Source organism: Ovis canadensis, chromosome 9 (assembly GCF_042477335.2).
Source record: "Ovis canadensis isolate MfBH-ARS-UI-01 breed Bighorn chromosome 9, ARS-UI_OviCan_v2, whole genome shotgun sequence".
Lineage (NCBI taxonomy): Eukaryota > Metazoa > Chordata > Mammalia > Artiodactyla > Bovidae > Ovis > Ovis canadensis.
Genome location: NC_091253.1, coordinates 26,370,903 through 26,390,358, shown reverse-complemented (window position 1 = coordinate 26,390,358; position 19,456 = coordinate 26,370,903). Strand labels below are relative to the sequence as shown.

The window sequence follows — 19,456 nt, the reverse complement described above, 5'->3', positions numbered from 1 at the left end:
CCTGAGCGTGGAGACTATGCTGGCAAACGCGACACCAGCCAGGTGATCAAAGCCAGCATCACCGACACAGGCAACGAGAAGGGCAGGTCAGGTCTGTCCCATTGTAAGAAAAAGACCAAAGGCGCCCACAGGAAGGAACAGCCCGCGAAACAGCTGACCAGCACTTCTTAAAAGCGTCAAGGTCATGAAATACAAGGGGAGACGGAGGAGTGGTCACAAAGTGGAGAAGACCCGAGGCCTGGATTTCACCAAGCTCCTGCCACCACCCCCCCCCACCCCGTTCCCGGGTAAACACTGCCGGCCACCCATCTAGCCTGACCAGGAACGGAATGGCTCCAGGATTCCTGCGCAGACGCCGCCCACCGGGTGGTTTATCCTGAGCGCTCAATCGATACTTGACACCTCTTCCAGAAAACACACCGGAGTCAGTTTCCGTTCAGCTGTTCAGTGGCCACTGCGGACACTGTCACAGAGCGTCTCTGGCTCCCCGGGACAGTTCTCACCTCCAACACTGTAACTCATCGTCTGTGCATTCGGTCGGATGACAGGTCTTGATATTTAATGTGAAATCACAGTCGTACTTTAACTGAGTCGTTTTGATGCTGGCGACATATTTTCCCCGTTTTGTCTGACTCCCACTCAGGAGCATGTCCAAGGGGAAGAGGAGAGAAAAGGGCAGCAGCCAGGGACAGGGTGAGGCTCCAGGGGAGGGACAGCCTCGCGCGGGTCCACAGCGGTACTCCGGGGGAGGGCCAGAGGCCACACACCTAACCCTGCACACCGCCAGAGCTGGGGGGCGGGGGGCACTGAGGGAAGGACATGGGTGAGACCGCGGACTCAGACAAGCCACTGTCGGCTCTATCAACTGTCAGGAAGCGAGTGCTCTGTGCCTCAGTTTCCCCATTTCAAACGGAGGTATGGTGCTGACGGGCTACGGCTTCTCAGCAAGATGTCAAGAGTGCATCTGTGCGGAGCACGCCGTGACGCCTTTGCTGAATCAGTCTTCCACTGGCGCCTAACCAAGCCCCACGACCTGGCAGCTAGAGGTCCCCCAGGGAGAAGATGACAGGAATGAGCTTCAAAGACAGGACCTTTTCTCCACTGCTCTCCAAGGTGTTTGGAAATGTCAGGGAGCCGATTTGTCCCTGCTGTCAGAGCACACCAAAACCCTGGGGTACTCTATTGCTTCCACAAGCAAGTCCAAATTTCTCCTGCAGTTAAGGTAACTTGCAGTGAGATGCAAAAGGGTGTCCTGGGCCGTGCTGCTCAGAGAGACCCCATTGGTGAGCAGCAGCCTTTAGGGCTCCAGGCACCCAGCAGAGTGAGCATGGTGCTCTCCTCTGGGAGAGATTTTAAATAAAATGGAATTACAGAGAGGTGAGGTGGGCAAAGGGAGGAGGCTGCCTATGGGCAGAGCCGCCGGTGAGCTTCAGAGCGGTAAGAGTAAGCTGAGCCCGTCCTATATCTAAGTGCTGTTCTCTGTTTAACTCACAGGCGTCCTACCAGACTAGTGCTAGTTGTCCCCCTTTTATAGAGACAAAAAAGGCTCAGAGAGGTTAATTCACTTGCCCTGGGTGGCATAGCTCCTAAGTTATGGAGCTAAAGGCCTTGCTCCTAACCACTGCTTCTCTGCAGCCCAGTGAAATGTGTATTTATAACAAATAAATTAACAACTAACTACATTTGGTGAGACCTTAAACTCAAAGTTCTCTCACATCACATCATTCTCAAAACTACACCAGGTGGGAAAAAAGAGAGGGGAAACGATATGATATCTCCCCCACTGAAGTTTAAAGAAACAGGAAGGAAAGCAGTATGTTAAGATCACAGCATCAGGAGCAAGACCCGGGCCCAAACTGGCTTTAAGACTCCAAAAACCCTACTCTTTCCACGTCATCAAATTTAATTTAATTAACATCCGAAATGCATGCCCCTTGACCTCAGGGTTTTGATCTGGAACTTCCAGAACAGCTGACACCACCCTCGGCCAACACGGCTCTCCTCTCCTCCCCGTATCTGGCCTGCTTTCCGGTGACCTGTGTGTCCCTCCATACTGCCGGCTCTTGGAGGGCCAGAAACACACTGTCGGTCCTCCCCTGTGGCATCCGGTGCAAAACCAGAAGGTAGACATCGATCTCGGCCTCGGGCAAGCTTGCCACAGAGAAACCGTATTCCAGATGCTTGCACGTTAAGGGAACAAACAGAGAAATCACATTCCAGAAGCTTGCATATTAAGGGAACAACGAGGAGCATGGTGGGAGCAGGTAACCGGTCCAAACGAGACAGTGAATTCAGGCTGGGAGCAGTGATGACTCAGCACTCCAATCAACGAAGCACAGACTGGCCAGGGAGAGCCCCCCGGGCATAGAGTCAGGGACGCGAGGAAGCACAGACTGGCCAGGGAGAGCCCCCCAGGCATAGAGTCAGGGATGCTAGCGACCCTCTCCACCACTGCCTGGGAGCACAACCTCACAGCGTCACAACTCCCTCGGGCCTCATTTTCCCCAAGAAGAAAACCATCTTCCCCAAGAAGAAAGTCCGATTCCCCTGCTCTGGGGAACTGCTTGTAACAAAGAGCAATCCATCTTTCAACGATTAACGAGTCATGTCAAAAGGGCACAAGAATGCTGTCAGTGGCCAAACCCGTGACAAGTGGAGCAACCAGAAAAACAATTTTAAGGGATCAAAACACACTGAATCAATAAAAACCCAAGACCATAACGGATCTCAAAAAAGAAGAGTGAAAACAACCCTAATTTCTCACCATTTGAAGTTTTTAAACAATTTCTTACTGCGGAATTAGAAATCAAAGGGGAAAAAAAGCATTTTGTTTCTGTTTGTCTAGCAGGCGTTGTATTTCTGGGTAATTGAGTAGGCCCAGCAGTTGAGCTCAACGTGCTACTTTGCAGGAGAAGGCTGCTTGATAAAAGGAGAAGACATAATAGACACAGAAAGTCATTTCATAAAACTTTAATGATGTTACTGAATCAGGCAAGGATTACCAACAGATTTAAAAGCACATGAGACGCACGGTCAATGCCTCTGTGATGCTGCTAAAGCACTGATCTTCTCTAGTTGCAGGAGAAGCGCAAGGTGGGCTCAGGCCATCGCCACGCTACCCAGCAGCGAGTTTTAGCCTCACACTCTCAACACTGATTCTTACGACACAGCAGCACCGATATTTCCACAGGAGCCTCTGAAACACACACACCTTTCCACCACGTGCCCCCACTGCCTTTTGTCGGACCTCACCGTCTCTTATTAGCTCATGCAGGGCACAGGTCCTCCACACACAGCTTCCGCCAGATTTATTCTTAAGGATGCTTCATATGTTTCAAGGCTCAAATGGATGCTACAGCAAGACCAGGTGGGGTTTATTCCAAGAATGCAGGGCTGGTTTAACATTCTAAAATCCGTCAGTATAAACCACTTCATTAACAAACTAAAAAAGAAAAACCATACATTCATCGCACAGGACATACAAAAAGCATTTGAGAAAATCTAATATCCATTCCTGATTTTTTTAAAACTAAGGGTCAGAAAGGTGAAATAATTGTCCTCTACATCATGGAACTGCTTTTAAAGTCACTCAAGGCCTGTTCTATAGCAGCTGATAACTATCCTAATATTTAGTTGTGTACTTTCTTTGTTGCTTCCTTTGCTCACAATTTTCTTCAGGGACTATTATTTATAAAGCAATGATTTTCTTTGTCATATACATATACACACACACACATACATACACTCTCTATACCTATTCTGAGACATACATCAGCTAATTCTCCACACCCTGACTTCCAAAGAAAACCCCACACATGCAAGTTTTGCTTTACAAAGCCAACAATTTCAGGTTGGGGAAGGTCACAGTGACACTGTTGCTCCTCCCTTATGGTCTCAAAGTGGCTGCCATTGCCCCCATTAGACAGGCTGGATCTTTCAAGAGGCATTCGGGACTATGCACCATGTGGTCTCCGCTAACCTTCTCCCAGCTCATCTTTAACTGCCATATTGGAACAGAATTGCTCCAAATATGTACACGAAGCTTATGCCTCCTTGCTTTTGTCTAGGCTGGTCCCTCAGCTCCGAACGCCGCCTCCCCACTCCAGAACAAGGCTCCTCCCTTTGCCTGCCTCCTCCACAAGCCTTCTGCGGCTCTCCTAGGCTGACAGTCAGCAGTTGGCACCAGCGGGCGCTAAATACTCTGCAGAGCATGGATGAAGAAGGACGAGTGTCTTCTGCCTTCGTGGGTCATGTGGGATGACAGACAAGCAACTGCCAACGACGCCATCCAGCGATGATGAGCTGACAGGGGCAAGTGCCAGCCAGGGGGCAGAGGGAGCTGGGGGGTCTCCACACTGCGCTCTGTGACCTGCTTCACCCTCGGAAGCCTGCTGAGAGAGGGTGGATTATCTGCATTTCACAGATGACAGGGAGTAACCCACCCACAAGGCTGACAACGCTGTTTATTCCGTGGCTGTCTGATGCCTAAATAATTTTCTCCCCATTTTGCTTGTTTCAATAGTGCAGCTGTTTCCAGGTGGGGAGAAAGGGCAGGATTTTTTGTTTAGTGTGGCTGCTCTTTAAACAGTTTTGGGTTTTCAGGGACTAATGAGATCACCTAAATGTGTATGACAGTACATTTTGTGGAACGACTCTTGTACTGTCCGTGGTCTGAAGTTCCCATTTCCTTACTGAAAGCAAACACATTGGCCTTCTGTCAGTCCTTCTGAAAAACCGATCTAACTCAGCTTTCCTGTTTGGCAAGAATACAATGGAAGTACACCTTTTCTCCCACTGCCTCCCTGGGAATTCGGGGTTCCTGCCGGTGAACCACCAGGCTCTCTCATGACGACCAGGAGCTCACAGGCTGGGGGGCTTCAAAGAACCCCACAAGGCACCACCATGGTCCGTCTCATCCCCTAGAAGGGCCTGGGCTGCATCTGGGTTTATGGATTCCTAGACCGGTATTCCTTGACTTTCCCCAAATAAGCATGTGGATGCCCAGCTTTAATTTTAATAGTGTTTATGTTAAGATTTCACCACAAATGTTTGTGAAAATGCGGTCTCAGGAGTCCAGGTGCTACAAATCAGTCCACAAGGTACCTGGAAGTAAGCCACTTAGCCAGCTTCCCTGGTGGCTCAGACGGTAAAGCGTCTGCCTGCACAATGCGGGAGAGACCTGGGTTCGATCCCTGGGTCAGGAAGATCCCCTGGAGAAGGAAATGGCAGCCCACTCCAGTACTCTTGCTTGGAAAATCCCATGGATGGAGGGGTCTGGTAGGCTACAGTCCATGGGGTCGTGAAGAGCCGGACATGACTCAGCGACTTCACATCAGCCAGCTTCCCATGTGCCAGGCTATGAGCTAATCCCAGGTCACGAGGCATACGAGAGAGGTCCAGAACTGCCTACAGTCCAGTCCTGCAGGCAGTAAAAAAAAAAAAAAAGCTAAATCGAAAACATCTCATGCCTGACGGCAGTGGTCCTCAAAGTGTGCTCCCCACCGCCAGCAGCAGCAGCCACTGAGAACCTGTTAGAAACTCCCTCCTGGTGCCGACCAGGACCTGCTGAGTCAGAACCCAAGGGGGGCTCAGCATTGCGTCCCAACAAGCCGCCAGGTGATTCGGAAGCAGCCTCGGTGTGGGATCCAGCGCTGAAGGCCCTGCTGGGGTCAAACGTAGTTCATGATTAATAGACAAGGAGTGAGAGAGCGAAGCAACAGGAAAAAAAAAAGCTTGGCACATAGATAGTTCAGGACTCTGGCGCCTGCCGGTTATGTTCTAAGTCGTGCCCTGCCTGCCTCAGTGCGGGAAACCATCGGACACAGTCCACGTGTGAGCGTCTCCTACAGACGGCCGGGGGTCCTCTTCCCTCCTCGACCTCCCCGCATGCCCAGCACGTCTCACAAGCTGACCGGCCGTCTCCTCTGACAGAAGATACACTCCAGGACATTGTCCTGCTCCGTTAGAGCCCCAGCTTCCTGAACTCAGCACTGAACCATTCCTCGTCAGGGGCCTGTCGGATGGAGGCAGGGGATGAAGTGTGCCGGGGGTTCAGAGAAACAGGGGGTCTTCCTGGTGGACAAGGGCCTTCACCGTCTCATGGGCACCTCGAGGCACGCTCCTCTGGCCCCCTCCATGACATCTGCTTAGAATTCCACAAGCAGAGGCCTCTCCATTTCTCTCACTGCTCCCTTTCTTACTAAGTTTTGAAATTGTTGAGCAGATTAAAGGATTCTTTTTGACACTTTTATGGTTAAACTTTGTAGAGTTTAAACTGCCTCCCTTAACTGTTCCTGGGAAAGATTAGAAATAATTTGGAACTGGATTGGATTTGCCATTCTGTAAGCTCTTCTTATCTACCAGGCTAATAGCAGACACTTTCCTCCCTACAAGAGCCCAGGAGGAAGGCTTATTATCTGCGTCTTACAGATTGAAAAGTGAGGGTCAGATAGGCGAAAGCTCATATTCACTGCTCTATAAATATGCCTTGAATCAATAGAGGATGTTTCGTATCCCATAATAAGTTTGGAAACTTACAAAGCATATATAGAGAGGAGGCACGATATTGTGGGAGCAGTGCAAGCTTTGGGATTTAGCCATCACTGGGTTTGAATTTTAGCTTCTACTTTGAAACTGCTTGACCTTGGGCATGTTGTTTAATCTTCCTGGGCTGTTCAGTAATTCCCACTCAAATACTGTGAAGTTGCATAAGAGAAGTAACTGTAAACACTGTCTGAAAGTTCTCTGCTGCCACGTGCCAAGCCTCTCTGGCCAACACAGTCTGAAGCCTGGGCCTGCGCCTGCTTGCCATCCTTGGGCGTGTACTAATAAACAATCCATGAACAAACGGTCTAACACACTTTCTTTTCTGAGCTAACAAGAACCCTCCTCTGCTGCCCATGGGCATCAAAAGGCTCAGAACCATTTCCACTCGTAACACAGCCTGATTAAGAAAAGATGCTGTTGCGTGACATAGGTTTTTTGTGTTTTTTTCTTGAATACATTTCTCTTAAGTTTTCTTAGCAGATTCTCTGGTCAGTCCATTTATATATACAATTATTAAAACACAAAAGTATATGAGAACTTCACAAACATCCTATTGTTCTTTACTGTAAAGGCTAAAGTAAAACAAAATATTTCACAGGACATAAGACAGAATGTCATCAGGCTTCTAAAGAATTTCAAACTTTACCCTGAGACAGAAGAGACCTACCGTACTGCCCTGCTTTGCCTCACTGATGGAGGGAGCCTCTTTGGAGAAAAGAGGATTCCTATGGAGAGGGGACATGCGACCTCACTTTCTGAAATATCTGGATCCAGAAAGGTCTCCCAAAGGACGCATGGCCACAAGGAGCTCACATTTCAGGGAACCCAGGGGTATTAGCACAGGGCCAGGGGCTTCCCAGGTAGCTCGGCGGTAAAGAATCTGCCTGCCCAGCAGGAGATGCTGGTTCAATCCCTGGGCTGGGAAAATCCCTTGGAGAAGGGAATGGCTACCCACTCCGATATTCTGGCCTGGGAAATCCCATGGACAGGGGAGCCTGGCGGGCTATAGTCCATGGGGTTGCGAAGAGTCGGACATCGTTCGGCAGCGACTAAGCACCAACACCCTTGAAAGGCTTGGCAGAGAGGGTGACTTCAGAACTCAGCCCTGGAAGAGGACTGGAGAAAGTGCCAGGAATCAAAGGCACTGAGAGAGACCCTCTAATCGAAGAGTCAGCACCCACAGGGCAGAATCGGGGGGCCCGCCTGGTAGCGGCCGGCGTGGCTGACCTCAGGGGAAAGCACACCCAGCTTTCACCTGTGAGTACAAACGGGGCTGTGGGGGGTTTGTGGGTCTTTATTATTTCCTTTTCTACCTTAGGTTTAACTTCCACAATTTTTCTGCTTTCTTCTGGTTGAGGCTGGGGTTTATTGATTGAAGGCCAGGCTTCTGTTCCACCACAAGCATTGAGCACTATAAATTTCTCCAGAAACACTGCTTCGGTGCCCTCTCACAGATGGTATGTCGTGCTTTCACTTTCACTCATTTCAAAGCCCTTTCTAACTTTTCATTTATTCTCTGACCCATGGGTTACTTGTGTGTCATTTTGTTTCCAAATGTCTGAGGGCTTTTCAAAGACTTTTGGTTACTGGTCTCTAATTTAATTCTACTACTGCCAGGATATGTTTTATAAAATGAGACTCCTTTTATGTTTATTGATATTTGTTCTGGGGCCCTCTGTATATCAGTCAGGGCTCTCTGAAGAGACAGAACCACAAACCAACAGGTACCAGTGTGGGCAGCTCTGTGCAGACATCTGGACAAAGGCTCGTTTTAGGGAACCGGCCAATGTGATCGTGGTGGCTGGCGAGGTTGAGATCTGCAGGGCAGGCTGAAAACTCTCTCAGGAACTATGTCAAGCCTTGAGGCAGTATTCCTTCTCTGGAAGTCAGAGCAGCCTGGTGTGCTGCAGTCCATGGGGTCACAAAGAGTTGGACACAACTTAGAGGCTGAACAACAACAATTTCAACTGGTTGGATAAGGCCTACTCATACTATTAAGAATAATCTCTTATTTAAAATCAACTGGTTGTAAATATTAGTCACGTCTCCAAAAGCACTTTACAGCCATATCTAGACTCACATTTGACCAAACAGCCAGGAGCCACGGCCTAGCACAGTTGACACACAGAATCTAACCATCACAGCCCAGTATGGTGGGTGATGGCAACTGTTCCGGGTGCACTGGAAAGGAACATATATTCTGTACTCAACTGGTGAGTGTTCCATAAATGTTAACTGGATCAAACTGATTGACAGTATAGTTCAAATCTTCTCTATCCTTACTCATTTCTGTCTACTTATTCTATCAATAATTGAAGGATATTGAACGCTCTAGATTAATTTCGTCTTACAATTCTATCAGTTTTTGCTTCATGTATCTTGAAGCTCTGTTATAAGGTACATAAATATTTATGGCTTAAACTTTCTTGAAAAATTGAGCCCTTCATCATTATGAAAAGACCTTTTATCCTTGGTAATATTCTTTGAAGTTTACTTTTCTCTATTCCCCATAATGCCACAAGATTGGTGTACGAATGGTGCATCTTTTTCCATCCATTTAGTTTCAACCCATTTTTGTCTCTATATTTAAAATTCATTACTTGGAGACAGCTGGAGGTGGGTCCTGGTTTTTTATCCAATCTGACACTCTCTACCCACAATTAGAGTATTTAGACCACTTACTTTCGATCTGCTTACTGACGCAGTTAAGTTTATTACTGATGTGGCTTAAGTGCTGTTTGTTTTCTGTCCCATTTCCCTTTGCTTCCTTTGCCCTCTCTTTATTCCTTCTTTGAACTAATTAAATATTATTTTGCATTCAATGTCCATCTTCCTCATTGGATTGTTAGCTATAATTTTTTGCTTGTTTATTGCAGTGGTTGTAGGGAACTTCCTTAATATGATAAAGGATGTGTATGAAAAAGCTACAGCTAACATCACACTTAATAATGAAAGACTGAATGGTTTATCTCTACAATCATCCACATGGTTAGTATGATAAAGCAGGAAAAAGGAATGTTATCTTGCCTGGAAAGGAAGAAGTAAAGCTCTCTGTTCACAGACAACCTGAACAGCTACTAAGAACAGTCTTGTTGGATTTAAGATTCACTACTTAATTTCGAAGGTTCCTCTCAGTTTTGTGCTCACGGGCCTGTATTAGTGGACAGTCATGACCTGTCCTTTTGACAAGACAGGTGCAAGAGGCGGCGGCCAAACCGGCACATCCACACGGCAGGACGCAGACGGGCAGGGTCTGGGCGGGTGGGTGACACAGCCTGGCTCTGCCCGCTCTGTAACCAGGGCCTTTACCAGGCCCCTTGACTCACCTGTTCAGGCAGCCCCCAGTTCTGTCCCTCCTCCCCAACCTATGCACTGCTTTTAATAAAACACCTGCCCAAGGGTGGTTTCACTGAATCTTCACTAACAGCCTCGTGAGAAAGAATTTTCTCCCCAGCTGCAGGTGACGGGACTGCAGCTCGGCGGTTTTCAGGGGGCAGCCTGCAGGCAGGGGCGGCAGTGCCAGCGTCCTCGGCTCAGACCCCCGCTGCCCAGGCAGAGGCCGGCATCACTGGCTCCCCCGGGAGGTGCCCGTGGACCCAGTTGCTGCCCTGAAGATGGAGCAGGCAAGGGTCAGAGAGGCCATGCTGAGAAGTCTGGCTTACAGCAACCTGACATCTCGCATGCAGCCACTCCATGCCATCTGCTTCCAATCCGAGGGATCCTTCGGGCTGGTGGACGGGCGTGGAGTGGCTGAGGAGGGAGCGACTCTCTGTGGGAGTCTGAGGAAACACATGTTCTCTCTCCCCACTTCCAGAGGGGCTCCCCAGAAGCCGCTGTCACTGAACAACTTGTTTCCATGACTACACTGTTCCTCAGAGAGGATTTTACACGTTTAGCATGTTCCCAATTAAAGCTGTCCTTGCTTTGGGGAGAAGGAGGATGCAACAGGCTCAGCAGTGCCAGGAGACCCCACACGATGCCCCCAGAAGCACAGAACACCCACAGACACCCCTGCCCCGCCGAGCCTCACGGGGGCACATCTAGACCACCGCGGGCAGGTGCAACATTCCACAGGTTTGGACTCACCACACCCCTCGCCTAGCACAGCCCTCAGACAAGCCAGGGGGCTCCCTCTCATCAAGAAGGCTCCCATAAGTCAGCACGCCCGCCCAACAGCCCACCGACAGCTCGAAGAGGAGCCACGTGTGTGATGTGGGTAAAAGACAATCATGCCCCGGCCGCCACTGACAGCAGAGGGAAGCGAGTGGGGCACACAGCCAACCGCAGAAGTCAATGCAACAACGCTGAGGGGCCTGATCCCGGAGGAGGGACACGGCGGCGGCCATCCCAAGACGGCAGGGAAGAGACGTCCGGGACCCTGGGAGGAAGCCACTTCCCCAGCTTCCCCTCCACGGCTCCCTGCCGACAGCCCCACCCGCCAAGAGCACCCAACGCCCCCTGGTCCCATGCCTCCCGCGCCTGTGGACCTCCATGCCTTTGCTCCCTCGGCTGGGATCTCCTTCCCACATCCCAGGGCGTTTGGCCAGCATGAGAATCCGAGCACAGCTCTCAAACTTCTGAGCGAGGGTCTAAGTGACAAGGGACCCCGGCCGTACCAGCCTCCCTCCTCCTCCCTGCAGGGCCCTGAGTGGAGAGACTCCCCCTAATCCAGCTCCTGAGCCCTTCACCCACCAACGCACCCTCTGTCATCCAGGCGGGCGTGGTCCCCACCCCCCACTCGCCGCAGCTTCACGGCAGGCGGCCTCGGGGCCCTTCCGGCGTGGTCTCGTTTCACCAGGAGCTGCCCCCGTGGCTCCCGCTCTGTTGACCCGCTGACTCACAGCCAGTGCGGCCAAGCTCCTCTGACAGGTTGAGCCAGGCACTGCCCCTGTTCAACGTGGCGAGTGTGAGCAGCGCCCCGAGAGGCTGGGCCTGCACGCGGCCTGCCCAACGTCCCCGTGGCTGACGCTGCGCCCGTTCCCGGTCACAGCCGCGGAGACGCTGGGGCCCGCGCTCCACACGCTCTCGCTGCGCAGGCGCGTGCGCCGCGCCCCAGCCGCTGACGGCGCGAGCGCGCACGGCCCTGACTCTCCGGCGCTCAGGAGACAGCGCGTCTCCGGCCCCGGCGCCTTCTCGCAAACACCTGCTCCTTACGGTGTGTTCTCTCTGCCTCCCTTGTTGCCCACAAACCAGCGCGTGGAAGAAGCTGCCTGAGGGTTAAGAAGCGTTTCTGCGATAAACACCTGAACTGAGAATAGTGACTCAACAGATAGTTTTCAAGTGAACAAGAAAAAGGCGGGCATGTCCTACTTCCGTCAGGACAGTCCTCCATTCAACCCACAAAGTCTCGAAGCTTCAGGAAGGCCGCGTCAGCAGCAGCACCACACAAGGCCCTCGAGGCTCCCGAACCTCACAGGGAAGGAGAAACACCAGCTTCCCACAAACACACATCTGTCGGCAAATACATCCTTCCTCTCCTTTCTGAAAAACACGCCAACTTTGCCGCCGAAAGGCGCGGGAGAAGCCAGGAGCGCCGAGCGGCTTGGCGGGCTGCCGGGGCCGACTCACCTTCATGTGGCCCGGCTCCCCGGGCCGGCCGCCCTCGGCCGCGTTCACGGGCTTGCTCTCCACCCGGGGTCTGACCACCTGGCGGAAGGGGCTGCACAGCGGAAAGCCGCTCACACTGATGCCGTCTGAAAGAGGAAGAGAGAATCGTGAGTCAGAGGTTGATCCGATTTCTTTTTTTTAATGTAGAAGATTTTATTCAAAGATCACTAGCGTCTGGAGCAGGGCTCCAGCGTGTTCTTGCTGCTCCATCTTGTGTAAAGGCCAGCTGCCTGGTGACTCTCCTGTGCACGCAGTCACAGCCACTACAGATCAAAGCTGAAGACAGGCCGCCTCTGAGAAAGGCTGGGTGCCTTTCCATCTCCTGGCCCCTCATCACTGCCAAACCCGGCCCAGCTGCCTGTGCTTGGACGACACCCCTCGCCGTCACCAGCCTGCATGAGCTGCTCCCGCAGCCTCCATTCCCGAGGCTGGCTTCACCTGGCCCCCTTACTCAGTCTGCAAGCCATCTCCTCTCCCAGTCCCAGGAGCCACTACTGGGTCAAAGGACTGTGTGAACCCCTGTAGAGGGCCCACCACCGCTGGCTGTCTCTCCAAGTCCCTGACGTCACCTGTCAGCCTAACCCGGGGACTCACCCCAAAGTCCTTGGTCTCACATCCGCATCCCATCCGCCCAGAAGTCTTGTTAGCTCTTAAGGTGCTTCCTGAAACGGCCTTCAAGGCTACCACTCGGGTCCAGGTCCCACCGCCTCCCTCCAGGGCAGCAGAGGAGGCCTCCTTGGCTGCCCCTCACGTTGCCCGTCCATGCGCCCCCACAGCAGTCAGTCCACGGAAATGTCAGTCAGGTTACACCCCTCCCAGACTCCCTGAGCTACTCAAAGGCCCTCTGGACAGCACAATGGCCACACAAGGCTGAAGAAAAATGCCACCCGCCCTCATTTCCAGACTATAAACACTGCTAACAGCAGTGCAGAAAAGTATCTTCTGTGCCCCCCAAAAACCGACTCAGTTATCAACTAGAAGCACTTCTAAATCAGACCGCCAGTTGTGAAGAAACGTTTGCTGGGAGCATCACCATGAAAAGTTAGTTTTTAAATGATTTGCATTAAGCAGAGAAGAAGCAGACCCAAAACACAATTTCAGGAAGTGGCTGCAGAATAGTTCATGAATCCCTCAGGATCCCAACAGAAAGTCGACAGAGCAGCAGAGCAACACCAAAATTCAGTGACAAGCAAGCCAGGTGCCAACGCGTCATCCAACCAGCGAGCAGGGGAGCGCGAACCCCAAGAGGAGCTCAGACTCAACAGGGACTGAATGCACCTCAGGAGAGCCTCCTGATCACAGCAGGTAGACCAGTCAGACCAACCCAGCCACCGAGAACCCCTAGAGGGCATGGACACAGCCACTTTTAAATCTCTTCAAGGTACTGGAGGGCTAACAAGACCAGGAAGAGCTTGTGTCCATGATCCAGGCATCAGCCTTCCCCAAAGGCACCTTCGGCTCCTGGAGAATGGATAGAAGGGCTGAGAGTCCAAGGAGAACCGTTCACACTCCCTGGATGTGATGGGGAAATAAGGACTTTCTGTAGCTCCTGAGGGGAGTGGGCCCTGGAAGCTCTGGGTGGGGACCCCAGAGGGCAACATGCTGAGCGAAGCGCAGAAAGGAAACACCGCAGCCCCCAGGACCAGAGCCCAGCTTCCATCAGGTCTGTACGTGCAACCGGACTTGGGCGGTTCTGCCAAAACACGTTCCCTGTCAGCCCTACCCTGCCCTGCATCTCCTCCTCATTCTGTGCACCTCTGACCACCGTCTCCGTGGATCCTAACACCCTACTTTGTCATCATGCGTCCCCAGCCGCCCTGGCAGACAATGCTCCTTCCTCGGCACCCTAGCACCGCCCTCACCCCAGGCGGCCCTGCGTCCAGGAAGACCGGCTGCAAGGCAGGGCCTGGAGGACTCGGACGGGCCAGAGAACATGAAACGTCTATCACGAGGCTGGAACCTGGCGAACGTGCAACAAAAATAGCCATCGTGATTATTACAACAATCGATACACACGCCTGAGATCCCTTATATGACCTAAACCCCTTGAAGACCAGGCTCTTCTCAATTTCACTACCGTGCCCCCACAGCAGCTGCAAAGGCTCCCGCAAGTCACAAACCCACAGCAAAACATTAAGTAAATGAAAAAAATCACAGGTCAAATTTGGCAGTCTACACACCACGGTCAACAAAAATTCCATCATCCCAAAGTCACATTCAATAATCAACTCAATTCTCCATTAACTGAACTTTCCTCATGTGTCCCTGTGCAAAGACCCATTTGCAAAAGTCAATCCGAAGTCGTGAGGTTTGAAAGAGCTTTTTCTCTCCTTCTTCTCCTTCCCCCAGCACCATGGGGATAATCTATAAAGCCCTCCACTACACCACAGTGCCTGCTGTGAACGGTAGCAGTATCATAAACATAGACATTTGCAAAACACAAACTCTACACTCTTGAGACTCTAGACACTAGGTCCAGTGGGGCCTGTCAGGGAGCCCCTGAGGGACGACTTCAGTCGTCCCTGCTGAGTTTAGGGAGGTGCCTGACGGATTTAAATGCCATCCCCTCACTCCCCACACACGGCCTGGGGTAGAGCACACCTCACCCTTCCCTGGGGAAGTTTCCATCACTCGTGACGCACAGGCGGCTGGCTCCCAAAGGACTGGGGTTCTTGTCTGCCTTGTTTCACACTCGTAACCGCACTGCACATGCCCTTTCTGCAGGGTCCAGGGGCTCCGTGCTGCAGCAGGGAATGTCCTGAGCAGAGGGCCTGTTTGTGCTTCCTCGTGGAGCAGCACCCTCTCCACCCCAGGTGGTTCCAGGGGTGGCTCTGATGCAGCTGTGGTGAGAGGCAGAGACCTTTCATCAGCAGCAGCAGATCCAAAGGACGGACATGAGACGCCAGCAGGGCCTCGAAGAGTCTTTCTGAGATTTGATCTAGGAAGGGCAGGCAGGGTGGTTCCTCCTGAAGCCACAGGCTCTCAAGACACAGGCTGGGGCCTTCCTGCACCCGCTGTTCCCACCACACAGAGACTGAGCAAGCCACAGCACCCTGCGACCTCAGCGTGCTTGACTCAAAAATGGGATGCAATGCAAGGGAACTGGTGAGAAGTGGCACTGGAGGGCTCTGAGATGTCAGCCCTGAGCCAAAAAGCTAAAAATTAGACCTGAAATTTGCCTCCTTTTCTGACAAGGACCTCAAAACCTCAGGGAAACCTCAGAAACCTGTAATCTTCAAGCTCAGAAGAAATATACACAAGGAAAGCTACTCTCTGACTTCATAGACTAAAATATTCTGCCCCCTGATCCAATCAAGAATGGAAAAGACAAGCGACATATAAATGATAAATGGGGACAGAGGTCAGCAGCTAGGACGGGAGGCAGAAGCTGGCCTCCGGAAGGTGGCAGAGAAGCCCTTCGCCTGCGTGGGGACAGGGCTAGAGAGGAGGCAACAGAGGGCGGCAAGAGGCTGGATGGAGTCGGGGTGAGCAAGGAGGGGCCGCTCCCAGCCGCGCGGGTGCAAACAGCGAGGAAGCTCTGCTCAGCCGTTATCGGCCAGTTTTCCTGCCAACCCAGGCTACCGCAAATAGAACAGAGAACAGACGGGAATGACAACTAATGGGGAGACAAGACCAAAAAAAGTTACTAACAGACGAAGGCAGCCTCGTGGGAAGACCGCTGCAGAGCTGGGCAGATTTATGAGGACAGAGGGTATTTAAGAATGGGACGAGCCTGGTAGATCATCGTGAATCAAACTGAGCGTTTAGAGAGAACTTCAGAGTTACTGTTTATAGTGCTCAATTTTTCTATTAAGAGCATCTCTGTGGGCAATTCAGAAATACAGTCTAACATGCTAAAATAGTAACATGTCTCTCGAAGTCGGCTGTATCCAAGCGCGGTGACAACTGGGAGAGATGACAGCTGGAAGTGGGATGCGTGCAGTGGGGAGAAACAGCACACTCACGATAGAAACGCCGCCCCAAGAGGGGCTGGTGGCTGCGTGTCTCCTGTGACTCGGCGCAGCACTGGGTACTCTGGACACGGCACTGACTGCTCCCCATGCTCTGCGAGGTGGGGTGGGCATGATCTTATTGGCTCTGTAGATGAGGGACTGGCGAGCCTGAGAAGATAAATAACTTAGCAGTTCATCAGCAGCGTGGCAAGAACTAGAAGTCAGGACTGTCGGATTCATGAAGACCTAGTACAGCCGGGACAAGCAGCACACTTCCACCCTCCCATGAGCTTCCAGAAAACCTCCCGGCCAGGCTGCTCTGTGGCCAAAACCTACACAGCACCCCCTGGGAGGCCCCTCACAGTGGCTTAGCATCTGTCTCCGGCAGGGGGTGGGGAGGGCCGCTCAGGGAATGTGTCTGTTTTTGCGCACTTTTGAAAGAGACACTAATGCCAAAGGCTGAATGCACATTTTTCTCACTGATGCCAGGTGTGCAAAATAAACTACAGCAGGATAATATACATCCACAAAGGCCAAAGGGGATGACCGTCTCCTGGTGGGAGCTTGTCAGGGCATGCTGTTGCAGGTGGGATATACTTTGAAGATGCTTTTTAAATTATTCATGAAGCCCACGGGTGCCAAAAAGCCCATCTGGCGATCATAAAACATCCTCAGGAAAACCAAAGCAGGAGAGACATTTGGCTCAGGAATCAGGCAACACTCAGCCTCAGTCTTCACAGAGAAAGTGGTGTGTTCATTCATTCAGAAACGTTGGGATATGCTTAGGAAGAAAAATAATTCATGTAGAAAAGTGGCCTTTATATACTGCCCACAAGGCAACAGCCCTCGGCCCACGCCCACGCCTCTGATGGTGCTGGCCTTCCGTCCCTCTAGAGCAGGGGGTGGTGGCCCTCCCACGGGGCCCCGTCGGCCCTCAGTGCTCTCTGCCCACGAACGGTCTCTCCTTCCTCCACAGGCTCTCATTCCAGGTGCCCTCTCCCAGTGCCAGAGCATCTCATCTTAACGTAGTTGCTGAGACACGATTAACGTGTCATAACCTGCAGACATTTCAAGTGTACAATCAGGGGAATTCTGACGGTCATAAAACAAGCAGAGCAACTGAGACAGTAAACGTGTAATAGATCGCATGTGTGCACAGACGTCTGAACACTGTGACTGAGACGGTGAACATCTAAGAGAGGACACGTGTGCACAGACATCTGAACGTTGGGCTGGAGTCAGCCTGAACGCTGAGTCAGCCTGTTCTTAGCGTAGTCACCCCACCTTTCAGCGTCTGCTGTGAACAAGGCGGCATCACACAAAGTCCTTTGAAGCTGCAGCCCTGAAATCTGGGAGCAGGACCTGCTTCCAGTGTCCCAGGTAAGAGAAGAAACACAGGTACAGATCCACAGGGCAGTGGATACGAGATGCACCCTCACCGCAACGTCCGGCTGTCACCTCCAAGGTGAAGCGCAAATCCACACCTCTTCACAGCAGACCACGTGTCTGACACGCTGCAAGAGCCAGTTTCCTAGGAGATCACATTTGGAAGCCCGCTGAAGACGATGCTTGCCTTTGCTGAAAAGTGACACCATTTGAATCACAGGCCACACCGGAAATGAACTCCAGTGGACATTTAAACGATTGGACAGTCCTGTTAGCTTCAGGACATTACTGAGTTTCTCCCTTCTAAAGATGGTCAAGGGGGAAAAGAATCAGGTGATACCACAGCAGATGACGCTTATTCAAAGATAAGGACGCCAGTCACCCCTGGTAATGGAGCTCTGAAATGGGAGCCTGAAAGTGCCACCTTTCCTTTGGAAATCTTTGAAGAAGTGAAGGATAAAGAGACTAGAGGGATACTGTATAGCACAGGGAACTATCATCAATATCCTATGATAAACCATGACAGAAAGGAATATGAACAGATATATATGTCTAACTGAATCACTTTGCTATATACAGAAATTAACACTGTAAATCAAGTAGACTTCAATTAAAAAAAAAATGTTAAGACACATGAGGACATGTTCAAATTCCAGGCGTATTCTCTTTCTCCTGTTGTTCAGTCACTAAATTGTGTCTGACTCTTTGGGACCCCATGGACTGCAGCACACCCAGCTTCCCTGTCCTTTACCATCTCCCAGAGTTTGCTCAAACTCACGTCCATCGCGTCGGTGATGCCATCCAACCACTCTTCTGTCGCCCCCTTCTCCTCCTGCCTTCAAATTTCCCAGTATCAGGGTCTTTTTTAATGAGTCAGCTCTTCGCATCAGGTGACCAAAGTATTGGAATTTCAGCTTCAGTGTCAGTCCTTCCAATGAACACTCAGGACTGATTTCCTTTAGGATGGACTGGTTGGATGTCCTTGCAGTCCAAGGGCCTCTCAAGAGCCTGCTCCAGCACCACAGTTCAAAAGCATCACTTCTTCAGTGCTCGGCCTTCTTTCTCTGTCCGGAACCGATCGCCTTAAGGAGCACTGGACACAGAGGCAGAGCCCAGGCCCTGCCAAGCCCCTGCCCCCCAACCTCGGGAAAGATCAACACTGATAACTGATCAACAGAAGTGCTCTCAACAGTGCTCATAAACACTGCGCTCACATTTTTGCTCTGGTCTTACACATCTTTCATACCTTGTTTACATGTATTATTCCATTCCTACTTAGAAACACAAATAAATGAACATTAATTCTCTGAAGAAAGCCTCAGAAATAGCTCAATTGGCATGTTATTTTAGGATAAAATTCAGAAAAACCAAGCCAGAGTACTGCCAATTTGGAAATAGAATGCCTTTTCCACAAGATGAAAAAGGGAGAGCAGTGATCCCAGGCCAAATAATGACACATGCTTGTTCTTTTAAAAACAAGAAATTCAAATTACAGCCTGAATGTCTGAGCCCTCTTCACAGCAGTCCTCAAGCACCGCACAACCCTGGAAGATTGGGAAAGTCATTATTTCTTCATTAAAGAGTTAGCCACACCACAGAAATCACAAAGCTGATGGCTTCAAGTGAGAGCATTAGTTTTAGGAATTATCAAAAGGAAAGGTTCACCTAGCATCATCCCCTGAAACCTTTTCTCCCCAATAAATCAGTTGTTAATACAAATTCTCTTGTGGAATAGCAATAAGAATTCTCTCTCTCACCACACACGCACATACTTTTCAAAAATTAAGTTCCCAAAACTTGCTTTCTGCCACAGTTTTTACACATGCATGAAAAACTATTTTCCCAGCCCTCCTCCTTTCATGCCCTCAGGTCCTCCTCATCCTGTGAGTTTTACCTCCATCATCACCTCTGTAGACAAGCCTTGCCCCACTTCCTGTCATAGCAGAAGGTACCTCTCCTGTCCA

General features: G+C 51.0%; 1 protein-coding gene across 7 annotated transcripts in view; it reads right to left on the bottom strand.

Annotated features, from left to right (window-relative positions):
• Nucleotides 1–19,456, bottom strand: part of TRAPPC9 (trafficking protein particle complex subunit 9) — a 387,455-nt gene that overhangs the window by 256,373 nt on the left and 111,626 nt on the right. For all 7 annotated transcript variants that reach the window (XM_069600923.1, XM_069600926.1, XM_069600925.1 and 4 more), the window contains one exon: nucleotides 12,115–12,239. In XM_069600923.1, coding sequence (XP_069457024.1) covers nucleotides 12,115–12,239 — 125 coding nt within the window. The remainder of the gene's footprint in view (nucleotides 1–12,114; nucleotides 12,240–19,456) is intronic.